Source organism: Tasmannia lanceolata, unplaced genomic scaffold, assembly GCF_043159265.1.
Source record: "Tasmannia lanceolata isolate RefF3 unplaced genomic scaffold, GAP_Taslan_0.1 ptg000024l, whole genome shotgun sequence".
Taxonomy (NCBI): Eukaryota; Viridiplantae; Streptophyta; class Magnoliopsida; order Canellales; family Winteraceae; genus Tasmannia; species Tasmannia lanceolata.
Window position 1 is genome coordinate 8,451,064 of NW_027518701.1, and position 15,812 is coordinate 8,466,875.

The 15,812-nt window shown below is 40.0% G+C and overlaps 1 protein-coding gene across 3 annotated transcripts in view; it reads right to left on the reverse strand.

Annotated features, from left to right (window-relative positions):
* LOC143857242 (acyl-CoA hydrolase 2-like) overlaps positions 1-15,812 on the reverse strand; it is an 85,909-nt gene that overhangs the window by 36,321 nt on the left and 33,776 nt on the right. For all 3 annotated transcript variants that reach the window (XM_077367663.1, XM_077367662.1, XM_077367664.1), the window contains exons 7-8: positions 10,205-10,283; positions 458-544 (exon numbers count right to left, since the gene is read on the reverse strand). In XM_077367663.1, the coding sequence (XP_077223778.1) occupies positions 458-544; positions 10,205-10,283 (166 nt within the window). The remainder of the gene's footprint in view (positions 1-457; positions 545-10,204; positions 10,284-15,812) is intronic.

Genomic DNA, 15,812 nt, shown 5'->3' on the forward strand with positions numbered 1-15,812 from the left:
TCCCTTTTACTCCAATACTCCATCATGCTAACAACGTGGTTAATGAGCTTGCCCGAACTTGGACCAACATAGACTCACTTGTTTCTAATGATGTTCGCAATGTTTCCTTGCGAGTAGGTTCAAATGAAAAATTAATCTTGTTTTTTATTAGTGAAAATTTGAGATGTCAATGACTTTGATACCAAAGAAGGTAAGATCCACAATGCACAACTCTGAATCAGAGAAGGAACGATCCTCAAGTCAATAAGAGATAAAGGAAGAGTAAAAACATTAGATCATGCTCTAGACCCTGTTATTGTTAGAAGATCCCGATCCCTACTTGGGCATATAATGGTAAAAGAAGATTGTGAAGAGAAGAGAAAAGCAGCGAAGTGGAGAAAAGAGAACTCATGTGGCTTAGCTCTCAACCCAACGATCTATCATATTTAAAATATTTCACTTAAAGTAATGTCCTTACAGCTAAGATCCCCAGCTCGAAGAAAACAACCGTGCAAACTATGCACAAGCTTAAAGCAATCCACAGTCTTACAAGCTGCTGCCAAAGCCTGCAAACAATAATGGAGACGAAATAAAGCTCGTGTCATATGAGTTCCCAAATATGTTTTCTTCAAATATGCAAACTCCAATCACTTAAACAAAGAAGTAAAAAATTCTCTTATAATTAGCACAAAAGGAAAGTAAGCATGTGAATACATTACTGCAAATTATAACTAAAATAGGATGTGGGATACAAATCTGTGTAGCAGAGAAAGAAAATGAAATCATTAAGATAAGCATGAATTATGTGACATCATGTAGGTACAAAGAATAAGCATCATAGAAACTATCGCTATTTAGCCATGCTAATCTTTATTTGTTTGACATCTAAATATCATCTCAACACACACTAGTTAAAATTCCCAAACAAACATTTGGCGCTACAGGAAATCATAGGCCTTATGCAAGAGAATGAGTTCCTTGATTCTATAAGAATCCACAGACGTCTGGATAAATTGGCAATTTAAAATGAGTGCCAGCAAATAGCATAGCCAGCATAATGATATGTTCAAACACTCATGTTTCTTCTTCATTTTTTATAAAAACAAAATTAAGGTAAAAATCCTAAAAACAACAAAGCTCCCTAAAAACAAATATTAGATCTTCAAATGGATGTTAGTCTTCAATCACAAATATCACCAGCATTTTAAAAAAATCACAATTTTTTGCAATTTTTTGTAAAACGACAATCCAAAAATTTACCTGAGATTTTGAAAATTCATTCAGATTCTTCATATTTTATTTTCGGTAATGATATTGGCAATACAATGTTTTAATAAATGCACAAACTCAGCGTCTCCTTTCTTTTTTAATTTGCTTCTGAGAGCTTCTTGGGAACCATAATAACCATAGACAGCTTTTTAGATAATAAGACATGTTGAACGTACTAAGGGTATTATGGTCATAGTATGTTAATTATTATTATTAATATATCGAATGGGGGGAGAGAATGCTTTGAACGTATTCTAGACTCACGCCAATCTCTCTCTCTCTCTCTCTCTCTCTCTCTCTCTCTCTCTCTCTCTCTCTCTCTCTCTCTCTCTCTCTCTTTTTGCACCATGTAGGTTTCTTCAAGGTTGAAGATCGGACCACCCATCCTTGAAGAAACCTAAAACCTAGAACTTCTAAAACCCTAACCCTGAAGACGAGACGAGACGAGACGAACACAATCCCTTCTCTTTCAACTCTAACCGTAAACACAACCCTAAACCTATTCCTGACCCACTTGCACCCCCTATTCACACCCAAAACCTAACCCTAATCCACTCACGTCCCCTTCCCCCCACCCTAAACTCTAACTCTTCCTTGTTTCTTCCCTTCACATCCTTCAAACCTAACCCTATCTTTTCAAATCAGTCCCTAACTCTTCATTCTTCTAAAATCAGTCCATAAATCCTACTCTCTTCATGGTTTAAACTTGTTTCTTCTCCATATTTTATTCTCTTGTTGGTTCCAGGAAGTTTGTTGGTGATTCTACTCTCTTTCTTCTATGTGTTGGGGTATTTTTATTTTTTTTTTGTCTCTTTATTTGTCCCGGAACATTGTCTTTGTGCCTGCGACCGTGATTTGTTAACAGATTTAGTTGTATGTTGGTGTTGGTGATTGTGATTGTGGTGTTGGTGTTGGTGATTGTGGTGTTGGTGTGGATGTTTACTGTTGGCGACTTTATTGGTGATTCCCTGTGGTAGATTTATTGGTGCTTGTTGGTTGCTGGTTAGAGTGATCGGTTGTGCCTCGTCGCTTGGTTGTTAGTGATGCTCGGTGGTTGTTGTCGGTGGTGGATTGGTTGACAATTGTTGATAGTGGTGTTGGTTCCTTGTGAATGTTGGGTTGTTATGATTATTGTTCGTGATTGCTGATGATTGTGGATTTATTGTAGATTGTTGGTGGTGTTGGTTGGTTGTTGGCTGCTGAGTGTGGATGATTATTGGTGTTTGTTGGATTATTGACTCTTGTGTTCCTATTGTCATCTGTGGACGAATTGTTGGTGGTTGTTTACTTGGTCCTTGTTAATTATTGGTTATTTGGATTGTCGTAATTGGTGGTTATTATGGCTTCGAAAGATTCCTCATCGCAGCCTAAGGTTTTGAAGCCACTCTTCCCTCTTCGTTCCATTCATCTAGTGCTTTTGGTCGATTTGGCCGTGGCCGTGATAGTTGTGGTCGTAGTCGTGGCCGTGATGGTGGTGTTGGACATGGCCGTGGACGTGGGCCCCGTTTTTGCACTCATTGTCGTATGGCTGGACATACCGTTGATTATTGCTATGATTTACACCCTGAACTTCGTCCCTCCAGAACTGCGAATGCTTCTGCTGCTTCTAATGGTATTTCTTCTGATGCTCCATCTGTGACGCCTGATACTCTGGTTGTCCCTCGTGCGGAATATGAGGAAGTTCTCTGTACCCGGGACAAAGGAAAGCAGCCCACTGCCACGTCTGCGCATCAAGGTAGCCCCTCATGTTTTCTCTCTGGTAGTTCTTCTGTTTCATGGCTCATTGATTCAGGTGCTTCACACCATATGACTGGTAACCCTAACTTTCTCTCTTCTTTCCACTCTATTCCGTCTATGGGTCCTCGTACTGTTACCTTGGCTGATGGGACTACATCCCCTATTTCTGGCATGGGTGTAGTCTCCATCTCGACGGGTCTTCACTTGTCTTCTGTTCTATATGTTCGTCTTTTCCTGTTAATTTATTATCTGTTCATCAATTAACGCAGTCTCTTAACTGTTCTGTTTCCTTCTTTTCTTCTCATTGTGTTTTTCAGGACATGAAGACTGGGACGAGGATTGGCTTGGGCCGTGAGATTGATGGCCTTTACTACCTTGATCAGGCTAGTGCTGGTGTTGCTCTTCGTACTTCGGTGGATGCCTATCAGTGGCATTGTCGTTTGGGCCATCCACCTGTGGATATGCTTAAAAAGTCTTCGTTTGTTTCAACTCCAATTCCATCTTTTCATTGCGAGTCCTGTCAGTTGGGAAAACACCATCGTGTGTCCTTCCCTTCTCGAGTTAGTAGTCGAGTGTCTCGTCCATTTGAACTTATACATTCTGATGTTTGGGGTCCAGCTAGAACTACTTCGTTAAATGGACATAAATATTTTATCATATTTGTTGATGATTATTCGAGGACCACATGGTTGTTTTTACTTAAAGATAGATCTCAAGTGTTTCATGCATTTCGTACTTTTTATTTTGAGGTGGAAAATCAATTTAAATGTACGATTAATTGTTTGCGTACTGACAATGCTAAGGAATATTTTTCTGTGGATAACGGCTTTCATGATTTTCTTTCCTCTCGTGGTATTATTCATCAGTCGTCATGTGCACACACATCACAACAGAATGGTGTCGCTGAAAAGAAAATTCGTTATTTGCTGGATATGATTCGTACGATTATGTTTCAGATGAAGGTTCCTAAGATTCACTGGGGAGATGCAGCTCTCACGGCATGCTTCCTAAGTAATCGTCTACCTTCTTCAGTTTTATCTGGTCAAACGTCATTTTCTGTCTTGTATCCTCTTGGAGATCCGTTTCCTTTAGTGGCACGTGTCTTTGGATGTACGTGTTTTGTTCATAATTTGTCTCCAAGTATTGACAAGTTAGACCCTTGCGCAGAGAAGTGTATTTTCTTGGGTTTTTCTCGAACCCAAAAAGGTTATAAATGTTATAGCCCTCACCTTCGAAAGACATGTTTCTGCAGATGTCGCATTCTTTGAGGACCAGCCTTATTTGTCTGGCCCAGGTCCTCATTTACATGTTGACATCCCTAGCCTTCCCGTTCCTTTAGTGATGGGTCATTCTCTTCCAGTTCCTGTGGGTGCTCCAGACATTGCCACAAGTTCTCCTGTGGACCCTAAGGATTCTGTGGATTCTCTGCCAGGTCCTGTGGATTCTGAACTGAAAACTTTTACTCGGACCCTCGCCAGGTCGTTCTTTCGACGACTGAAGCACCGTCTCAGCCCACTGATCCTCTTCCACAGTCGGATTGTCAACCTTCAGGTATTTGTTCTCCTACTCATGATTCACCTATTGCATCCCGGACTAGATCACGTACTGTGGCTCATCCTATTTCTAATTTTGTTACTTATGAGCATCTCTTACCATCTTTTCGGTCCTTTGTCTCTAGCATGTCTTCAGTTACTTTGCCTAAGTCAGTTACAGATGCTCTCAATCATCCTGGATGGAAGGCTGCTTTGGATGCTGAGATGGCTGCACTTCACTCCAATAAAACGTGGCAGTTGGTTTCTCTTCCTTCTGGTGCCCAACCTATTGGCTGTCGTTGGGTCTTTGCCATCAAGTACCTACCAGATGGGTCTATTGAACGTCTCAAAGCCCGCCTTGTTGCTAAGGGGTACACTCAGACATTTGGCGTTGACGATCAGGAGACTTTCTCACCGGTAGCCAAAATTCTGTCCGTACGAGTACTGATTTCTTTAGCTGTTAATCGTGGTTGGCCTCTGTATCAGCTTGATGTTAAGAATGCCTTCCTTCATGGTGATCTTTCAGAGGAAGTTTATATGGAGCAACCTCCTGGGTATGTTGCTCAGAGGGGAGATGTGCTCTTCTGTATGCCACCTTCAGAAGGCAATTTATGGTCTGAAGCAATCGCCTAGGGCTTCGTTTGGACGATTTAGTGCTGCCGTTTTGCGCTTTGGCTTGAAGCAGTGTGCTGTTGATCATTCCGTGTTCAGTCACAAATCTGATTCTGGATATATTCTCTTGATAGTGTATGTTGATGACATTGTAATTGCAGGAGATGACAAGTCTGGCATCCAAAATCTAAAGTCCTTTCTTCAAGGAGAGTTTTCCACTAAAGATTTGGGCCAGCTCAGATATTTCCTTGGTATTGAGGTAGCACGGTCTCGTCATGGACAAGTTTTGTCACAAAGAAAGTATGTGCTGGACATCTTAGAGGAGACAGGCTCAATGGGGGTGAAACCTGCGACTAACCCTATGGATCCAAATGTTAAACTTCTTCCTGATCAAGGAGAGTTGTTGAATGATCCAGGTCGATACAGAAGACTGGTTGGAAAACTAATCTATTTGACTGTCACCCGTCCAAACATATCATTTGCAGTTGGTATGGTTAGTCGTTTTATGAGTGCTCCACGTACTTCCCACTGGACTGCTATCATTCAGATTATCAAATATTTAAAGGGTACTCCAGGTAAGGGTCTATGCTTCAGAAAGTATGGACATGAAAAGGTAGAAGGTTTTAGTGATGCAGATTGGGCAGGATCTCCTGCTGACAGGAGACCAACTACGGGATATTGCACGTTTGTAGGAGATAATTTGGTGTCTTGGAGAAGTAAAAAGCAAGATGTTGTGTCCAAGTCAAGTGCAGAGTCTGAGTATAGAGCTATGTCATATACAAGTGGGGAGCTAATATGGCTTCGATCCTTCTTAGCAGGGATTGGTTTTTCATCTACATCTCCAGCACGGTTGTATTGTGACAATAGAGCTGCAATTCATATTGCAACAAATCCAGTCTTCCATGAACGGACCAAACATATTGAAGTTGATTGTCACTTCATTCGTCATCGAATTCAGAGTGGCGAGATCTGCACAGTGTTTACTCGATCTGCAGATCAACTTGCAGATATGTTTACCAAGCCATTGGGTAGTGCAAAACTAAAAGATTCTTGTAACAAGCTTGGAATGTATGATATATACCTTCTAGCTTGAGGGGGAGTGTTGAACGTACTAAGGGTATTATGGTCATAGTATGTTAATTATTATCATTAATATATCGAATGGGGGGAGAGAATGCTTTGAACTTATTCTAGACTCTCACGCCATTCTCTTCCTCTCACGCCTCTCTCTCTCTCTCTCTCTCTCTCTCTCTCTCTCTCTCTCTCTCTCTCTCTTTGCACCAGGTAGTTATCTAACAAGACAAAATGGCTTGGTGCAATTATCATAACATGGTAGTGCCAATATCAGTACCTTTATTTTTTAGCATGAAAATATCACAAAAATGTCGGGAGAAATTTCCTATATAAATATTTGTGACTATGAACTTAATAGACCACATGTAACCTAACTTAAACATTAGTAGGTGTTTAGAGTATAAAAAAGACGAAAAAGGGCAAAAAAACTAAATTTTGGGGAGTTAGGCCTTAAAAACGATGTAGATCAATTTTGAACATTAGTATATGATCAGTTTCACCCCTTAGATCAACCTAAGTAAAGCCTAATTTCTAGGTTTAGAAAGTGTTACATGTTGCTGTAAAGCCAAAATTAAGCACCCTACTAGACAAAAAAACTAACTATGTTAGTTTTCTTAGGGCCGACCAAAACATAGTAAAAATTTACCTAGAAATTAAATATAAATCCCTGAAAATCCCTAGATATCATAATGACATAGCTTTCCACTATTGTGATGGATGGAACATTGTATGTCCTACTATTTATGTTGGCATGATGTTCTAGTCGCCTTCAGCATACTTCTGGATCTATGTTAACCCTCTTGTTCTATCATGTCATCTTTGCTGAATTATTGGCTTGTTCATGAACTTTGCTTGCATTATGAACCTTCTAGAAGCCTAGGTTTCGGAAATTTAGTTATTTTACTTCAAAATAAGTCAGAAAATTCAACCCCGTTCAGTTAATGTAGAGAATAAAGATCTTTATTTATTTTTCTCTCCGGTGAGATGTGTGGTAGTAGCATCACCCATCAACTGTTTGGGCTTTCAGAGCGACTTCCATGGTGCATAAGAGCAGAATTACACTCCTGCCTTCTGTTGATAGATCCACATTGACAAGATACACCTTAACTAACTCTTCAATGTGTTATGTTTATTTGTAGGGCAAACCTGTTAGCATGAAATTGAGAAACAACTTCAGAATGAACTGATAAAAATACACTAGAGTACACAGTTACCAATCACCAATCTGGTGACCTAATCGGAAAGTAGAAGGGGACTATGTCCTGCTACCTTAGAACAACTCATATTCCAGTGGAAACAACTATCATTCAGCTGAGTACTTCAAACAATTATACAATATTGTACCTTCCTGAAGAGTAGCGTGAAATTTAGAGGAATGAATCCCTTTAACAAATCCAGCAACGAGTTCCAAACAATAAAGCTTATTGTTTACTCTCAAACTCTTCGGTTTCTTGCTTCAAGTTTTGATAACATTCATACTATAGTTGGATATATTTTAGAAGAAAAAATATACCCTAATTTCTTTCTTCATCTTATCCCTTAGTTCATCTTCACCATGGCTGGAATTTTGCTTCTAAAATGCGAAAGCATAACCCTGGATTTTAATCACCATGAGATTAACCTGCTCCTTCTCCGATATTTTAAGTTATATGACTCTCCATCTCGGTCATCCAATCCAATACTTTTTCAGCATGACAATCGTCACTGAAGTATGGTGGTAAACTTTTAATTTGGATGTCCTGATCCTTATGTAACTTGAACATCGTCACCACCACTTACTAGTACTCGATTTTGTCACAATTTAACTGAATTTTTCAAGTATCAACTCTACTTATGATCACCTTATCGTGCGAAGTATGATGAAGGGCTGAATATTTCTTGTTCTGGTAAGTGGTGTGGAGATTTGGGGATGTGTTTCATGCCCTCTGATGTTCTCTAGCAACATAGTATAAGGAATAAGTGTTGTATCACTTTTCGAGTTGTGATTCTAATAAAGTCTCTAGACGTGTGAGGTCAAGTGCATGGTCCCCAGTGGTGCAGGGTTATCCCAAGGTTGCCAGAGCGGGAATCGAAGGCTTCCGAGGTGGTCGGAAGTGGGAATCCTGAAGTCGCCGCGGGATGGTCGGAAGCGGGAATCGTAAAGTCACTGGAGAGTCACCGGGGAGTCGCCTGGGAAATGTCGGGGATTCGCTGGGGAGTTAGGTATTGCCGGGGAATTTCCGAGGAATTGCCGGGAAATCGCATTTCACATAATATTAAACCGCGGTCCCAAAAGTAGGAATCGAGTTTCCGGGGAATCATAAACCACGATTCCCAAAAGTGAGAATCGGGTTTCTGGCGAATCCGAATAGGGATTTCCAGTTTTTTGGGATTCGAGAAGATTCCCGTTTCGGATTCGAGAACCCGGGAATCGAGGTTCCCCACTCCCAGGGAAGAATCCTGCTTCCTTGGGTTATCCTTGGGACGCATGTCGTTTCGTTAAGGGATTAGATAAAACGTAAGCATGCGCTACATAGTTTTATTAGATAAAACGTAAGCATGGATGATAAAGAGAATGGGAGAAAAGTCGGGAGGTTGAAAGTGACAGTAAATCAACCCTCACAAAATTTATGACTTTTAATGTTTACCGCATGCCTCTCTTTTTTTCTTTTTATTGTTTGAATGATGAGAAATAATATTAGATGGAAGAAGTAAAGAACCCCACCCCACCCCCCACACCCCTCACCCACCCAAGATGGTCAGTACAGAGAGAGAGAGAGAGAGAGAGAATACATAAAAACCCTTAACGGGAAGGAAATCGAACATCTCTATGCCTTCCCTAGCAGCACCAGCCCGAGCTAACCTATCTGCATGATCTCCTCAAACCAATGTGCAAATCTCCATGAACGGGGTTGACTCCTCTTCAGCCACCAGATGACGTTAAGGGAGTCTCCCTCTACAATCAGCCTATCTAGGACATTACTCTCTACTATCCCCATCCCCTGGAGGACTGCTCTCACCTCCACCTCATTGGAATCCGCAACTCCAGTAGATCCTGAGAAGGCCCTACCTCGTAACTCCTGCCTCATCTCTTAGTAGCCCACTTGCTCCTTCCGACCCAGGATTTCCTAGGATGGAACCATGAATATTAAATTTCAATTTTCCGGGATCTAGTGGCTCCCATCCAAGAGATGGGAGTAATCCCTAGCATTCCTTTCTTTCCACAAAACTATGTGTAGCCAGCAAGACCACATTCCACAGGATCTTTCCTTTTGACGTCCAACGCACTAAGAACCATCTCTCCAATAGGTCACTCAACCTTGATGGAAAGACCCACATCACTCAGCCTTAATGTATATCGTATGATGAATATTACAGAAATGCAACTTACAATGAAAAATGTAATAAAACATAAACTGCAACAAAACTTGAGTACCAAATTTTCATGCAATATCACCATACGAGGAAGATGACAGTATTCAATAACTGCAAGCCTGCAGTCCTAAAAACATGCAACTTGATAAAGTCACACAACTCAATGAGGAACACCCAAAGATACGTTCTAAGGGCAACAAAATATTACAACAAGTGTGTTTATATGCATGGTTTCAAATTTTGGTATAGAAATGTGTTTCGGTCCTCACCGAAATAGAAATTTCGGCCAAAATCCGACGAAAACAAATAAAATAATATTTTATCTCCAACAAATTTTCAGGAGAAATTACCAAAATTTCTAAATATTAAATAATAAATTAAATAGAGATTTTTGGGTGAAATTCGTTAAATTTTGGACGAAATTTTAGGAAAAATGAAATTTCAAAATTTCGTTCGAAAAAGTTTCGGGTGTACCCGGGTTCGATTTCAGTCTCAACCGAAACCTGAAATTTCAGATTTTGGTTGAAATTTAAAACCATTTTTATATGTACGTACTCATGTCAATAATTAATAGGCATATCTAAGCGAATTAATCTTATATAAAACATGGCATTTCAAAAGATCAAATTGAAACAAGCTAAAGCTTTCCTGTCCAATGAACTGTCCTCCAAAAACTTGTGCAAACTTTGGAGCATCTGGCAATGTAAATCCACGGAATATGTCCACCTTCAAAAGAAAAAGAAAATTGTACATGAGCATAACCTGAAACATAGGATTTTCATGATGACCTCAGACAAGGAATAAAATATGCTTTATCATGGCATGAAGATAAGAAGTGAACATGGAATTCTATGGTAAAGAAATTAAGGGTTCAAACTTCAATTATCTAAATTTAACTAGTTAGATTCCCCAAGTTATGATCATTAAGAATCGTATTTCCACAGAAAATAAAAATGAATTGTAATAATGTTTGTTGAATAACATGTAAAGGTAGTTTAGGTAATATATGTAGTGTAGAGGGTATTGTAGTCATTGTGTAGATGTTGCCCTATTTGGACCTTATACATCATTTACATGACGAGCTCCCTAGTGGAGACCCTCCATCTCTCCATTCCTCTTCTTCTTCCTCTCCCTAACCCTAGCCTCCATTTCTAACATGGTATCAGCACCAAAGGGCTGATCCTCAGTGAAAGTGAAAGAAGAAGAGTCGATCCCTTCATCTCCACACCATTATCTCTCTCTCTCATTATCTCGTGTTCCCTCTCTCGCAAGGCTCTCCCACGTTTGATGTGATCCGACCGTTGGATCATCATTTTTTTTTTTGAATAGTAACCGTTGGATCATCATTATTGCGCTTTCGACCGTTGAATCATCTTTATTTGCTTTTGGATTGTCATTTTTGCTTTTATTATTGGTCGTTGGATTTATCTATTGGTTATTTAGTATGCCTAGATGTGGGGGTTGTCCAAATCATCTAGGGCCCATTTTTGCACCCACCACTCACCCTTGTTTTATTTTATTTATCCACTTTTCCATTTATGCCCCTACTTATCACCTTGTTTTATGTTATTACAAGAAGGGTATGTTGGTCCTTTCACTTGGAGAATTGCTAGCAAAAGATTATAAATAAAGGGTGGATGAAAGAGAGCCCTAGTTTTGAAAGAAGTTTTGAGAAAACCTAAAAGAGGCCAAAAGGTAGCCGTCTCCTCTCTTCTCCCTCTCCCACGTCCTCTCTTTCTCTTCTCCCTCTCCCACGTTTTCTCTTTCTCCCCCTCACCTCTTTCTCTTTCTCTCTCTCTCCCCTCTCACGATCTTTCTCTCTCTACCTCTCCCACGACATTCTTCTCCCTCTCGTTCTCTCTCTCCCCCTCACCTTCCCGCTTTCTCTCTCTAGTTCTCTTGATCTCTCACTTCCTTCACTCATTTGATCTCCTCTTTCTTTCTTTCCCTTATTTCTACCCTCACTCACTCTCTCATGGCCATTTCACCTCCATTCATGGAGGCCTTTTGTTGTCCGGTATTTAGAAATGCGATAACGGTCTTCTCCATCATCCCCACCTTGGACCTTTGCTAGTAAGATCTACAAGTGGAAGGGCTGCTGCGTTTTCCGGGTAATATTTTTCTATATTTTCAGCCATGTTACGACCCTTTTAGCCTTTAGGAATCCTTAGGAACATCCCTAGTTAACTACCCTAGGATATTTTGAGCCTTTGCCATTCTCCATCAAGATTTGGGCCCTAGATCTTTATTTTTGTTTGTGGACAGCAACTTATCAGGGAATAAAGTTAGATATTTGAACCTTAAATCCTCTTCTTCTTACATTACATTTATGCTTAGTATAGAATGTTTTCCCAATCATGAGTCCTCTTTAAAGATATTTGTTGACTCTTTAAGTAGCAATTAATCATCTTTTAGTGCTTGTTCATTTAATTTGGGATATGGATATGCCTATATGAATGTGACAGTTTGGTCCCATCAAGCTCCTAAAATCCTGGTAGTTATTCGCGAGCCTCCGGGTTTGCACCAACGTTCCTCTATTTCGTGCGTCTCTCCGTACTTTTTTTTCGTGCGCAACTCCCCCAAAATCTGGAAAGTATCTACCAAATCCCTAAAATATCTCTTCCACAACCCTATTTTCTCTCCCTTGGCCCATGCAAAAGATTTCTCTCATCTCTTAGTTTCTTTTCTTTCTTTATGGGTTGTGTGAGTGTTTTTGGGTTTGCCGAAAACCAACCCTAAAATATCTGAACAATATCTCTTGAAAATCCCTCTTCTATATGTGTTGCATCCCCTTGTGATTATTAATCGCACTCTAGGTTCAGCGATTACCCATCATGCAATTAACCTCCTCATGCGATTACTCCATGTGATTACTCCATTAATCGCATGCGATTACTCCCCCTAATCGCACGCACTTAATCGCCCTTTTCTCTCCAAGTTCTTGCGATTACTCCCAAAACAAAAAAAACTCAGATCTCCTAAGTTGCCGCAACCCTCTACTCCTTTGTCTTCTGTTGAGAACCTATTTTGAGTGTCTCAACCATCTATTCCCCCTTTCTTTCTCTTTTGAATCTCAAATCTCAACCCAAAATCTCTTTATTTTCTCTTTTCTATATTTTTTAGCCTTCTTCTTGTTCTCCAAGGTGCACCCCAAGTCTTTGATGAAATGTCTAAGAGGGTTTTGGTGCCATGCCTTGGAAGTCTTCTTTTCAAGTTGAAGGTATTCGGATTTCAACTTGAGGGGGAGTGTTGTCATATAGTTCTTGGTGTTGTCCTCTTTGTTGTCTTTTCTTGAGTGAGTGTTGTCTTGCTTTCTTGTCTTGTTGTCTCTCATGTAGTCTCGCCCGAGGGGGAGTATTGTTGGCGATTCTATTTTTCGTCCTTCTTCATGTTGTCTTCTCTTTGATGTATTTCACCATTCTTGAATTGTTTGGTTTCTTCTTCTTCGCATTGTCAGTCGTTCTTCGCATTGTTCGTTGTTTCCTCTTCGTGTTCTTGGCGTAGTTTTACACATTATTGTCCAGCTATATGACCGTTTGTTAGTGTTGGTTTCGACCTTATATGCTCCAGACGATGTGCTTTCCGCCACCGTTGGTCTATGTTCTCTTCAGGCGACGATTTACCCGTCGACCTTGTCTCCAGATGATGGTTTCCACATGTTAGTTAGTTATCTTCAGGTGACAATGTTCATGCCGTCGACCTTCTCTCCAAACGATGATTTTTCCATCGTTGGTTAGTTATCTTCATGTGACGGTGTCCCTGTCGACCTTCTCTCCAGACTATAGTACCCCCATCGTTGGTTGGTTATCATCAGGCGGCGATGTTCATGCTATCGTTCATGTCGTCGACCTTGTCTCCGGACGATAGTTTCGCCATCGTTGGTTGGTTATCTTCAAGCGACGGTGTCCCCGTCGACCTTCTCTCTAGACGATGGTTTACCAATCAATGGTTGGTTATCTTCTTATCTCCTGCCGTCGACCTTGTCTCCGGAGTCCGGACGATGGTTTCCTCGTCGTTGGTTGGTTATCTTCAGGTGACGGTGTCCCCATCGACCTTCTCTCTAGACAATGGTTTCCCCATCATTGGTTGGTTATCTCCAGACGAAGGTGTCCCCCGTTGTTGGTTGGTTCCGATCACCTTTCCGGTGGTTGTTCTTCTCTTGGCATTGTGCTACTCAGCTGATGTCGCTGCTAACCAGTGCTACTTTGTTGGTGCTCGTGCACGCCTTTAGTGCTTATTATGGGTGATGGATCGTTGTTATTTCCCTGTCGAGGTGTCATTGTTCGCTCCCGCCATCATGTTGATTCAAGGGGAGCTGCTCTTTTTTATAGTCGCCGATCTCGTTGTTGTACTCTTGTGGCAGTTGCTATCTTTTTATTATGCTTTTCATTATGTTTTACCACACCAGCTTGAAGAGTGTTGTACCAAACTGTGTATATGAGATGATTATATTTTTCCCTGTATGGTTATGTTAGTTGGTTGTTGTAGTTTCTTTGTAGCAGGCTGGAGTTCCATAGCATATACACTCCAGCTTGAGGGAGTGTTGAATAACATGTAAGGATATTTTAGGTATTATATGTAGTTTAGACGGCATTGTAGTCATTGTACACATGTTGCCCTATTTGGGCCTCTATATACAACATTTACATGAGGAGCTCCCTAGTGGAGACTCTCCATCCCTCCATTCATCTTCTTCTTCCTCTCTCTAACCTTAGCCTCCATTTCAACCCACCACCTCTTTGGAGAATAGAAAAGCTCCCATACAACACTACTTGGACAAGCCATCCCGGATAATGAGAATCATTCTAGAAAGGAATGACCTCATTACCCTAGAACAATGTTGATAGGTCAAATTTTTCATTTATCATATTGAAATTCACCAAGAATGAATATAAAGATAATTATTTTAGAAATCATGAAAGAAAAGACACTCACTCGAACACAACAAATGGATCATGAAACAGAATCTTCATGTCCCATTTCTATATAAATGTTCTCACCCACCTCTCTGCATGGAAGTAATGGTGATTATTTTGTTTCAATTGTTATCAGAGATTCAATTCTGAATATTAAACACAATATCTAATGTGTTGTTGAAATCACAGCATCTAGCTGGTTAAACTGTTAAACCTTAGCCATACAGCATTAAATAATAAAATAGTCAACACTGATCAACCCAAAAGAAGCAACCAAAGTTGAAAGCTTGTTGTGGAAAAAAGAGAATTAGGAATGGAATATCATTAATATTCATTAGAAAATTCACGTATTTCAATTAGTCAAAATCTAGAATATTTGAGTAAAGACTGATCAATCAACAAAGAACAATCCCAAAATTGCGAGAGGAAATAGGAAGGCACCAAGGCGCCATACAAGAAAAGACATGGTACGAAGGAAAGAAGAACATGTTATCATACACCTCCTGACAAAAATGTAAACCAGATAACATTTCATGGCTTTATTTTAATTTAATCATTTTCTCAGATAGAATGTAGAAAATCAAAAAGAGAACTGTAATTATTGATTAAATCAGAAGCATAGGTGATTAAAAATTATCCATATGAAGAAAAAATACTAAAATTCGGGCAACACTGCTCAAGGTGGAGATGATATAACTGAATTTAATAGATTGTCCGCAAAAAGGAAGAACAAGGAATTGAAGATCAATATTCACTCAAAGAGCAACTAATGTTGATCAAGTATGCTTAACCAGAAAGAAAAAAATAATAGATGATTAAATTTCCACCGAAACTGACACGAAACGACCGAAATGTTTCTATTTTGCGCCCCACCGAAACCGATACTGAAACAAAAATTATAAGTGTATTAGTGGTGAACTGATACGTATCAGTATTTTTACATATTTTCATTTATACAAGCATTCTCGTGCATGGGTGTAAAATAATGAGCTCGTGAGTAAAATAATACACCCCACCCCATCAAAACATTATGGTGGTCCCCAACCTATGCATGGGCTTGGTTGGAGATTGTGGGACCTACACCATCTAAATATAAGGAAAATGATGTGTCCCACCATTTTACACCATGTGTTTATAGGGTGGGCCCCACTCATGCTATTCATGAGGTGTAAAAAAGTTCCACCATAGAAAAAGTTCTAGTAATTTTTTTATATAGAAAAATTTTTCCATGCAAAGAAAACGAATGATAGAGGAAAGAAACATGGTTAGTATATATATATATATATGAGAAAAGGGTTGTTGCGCTCGAGCACAGAAACGGGGCGTGGGGCCATTGGGG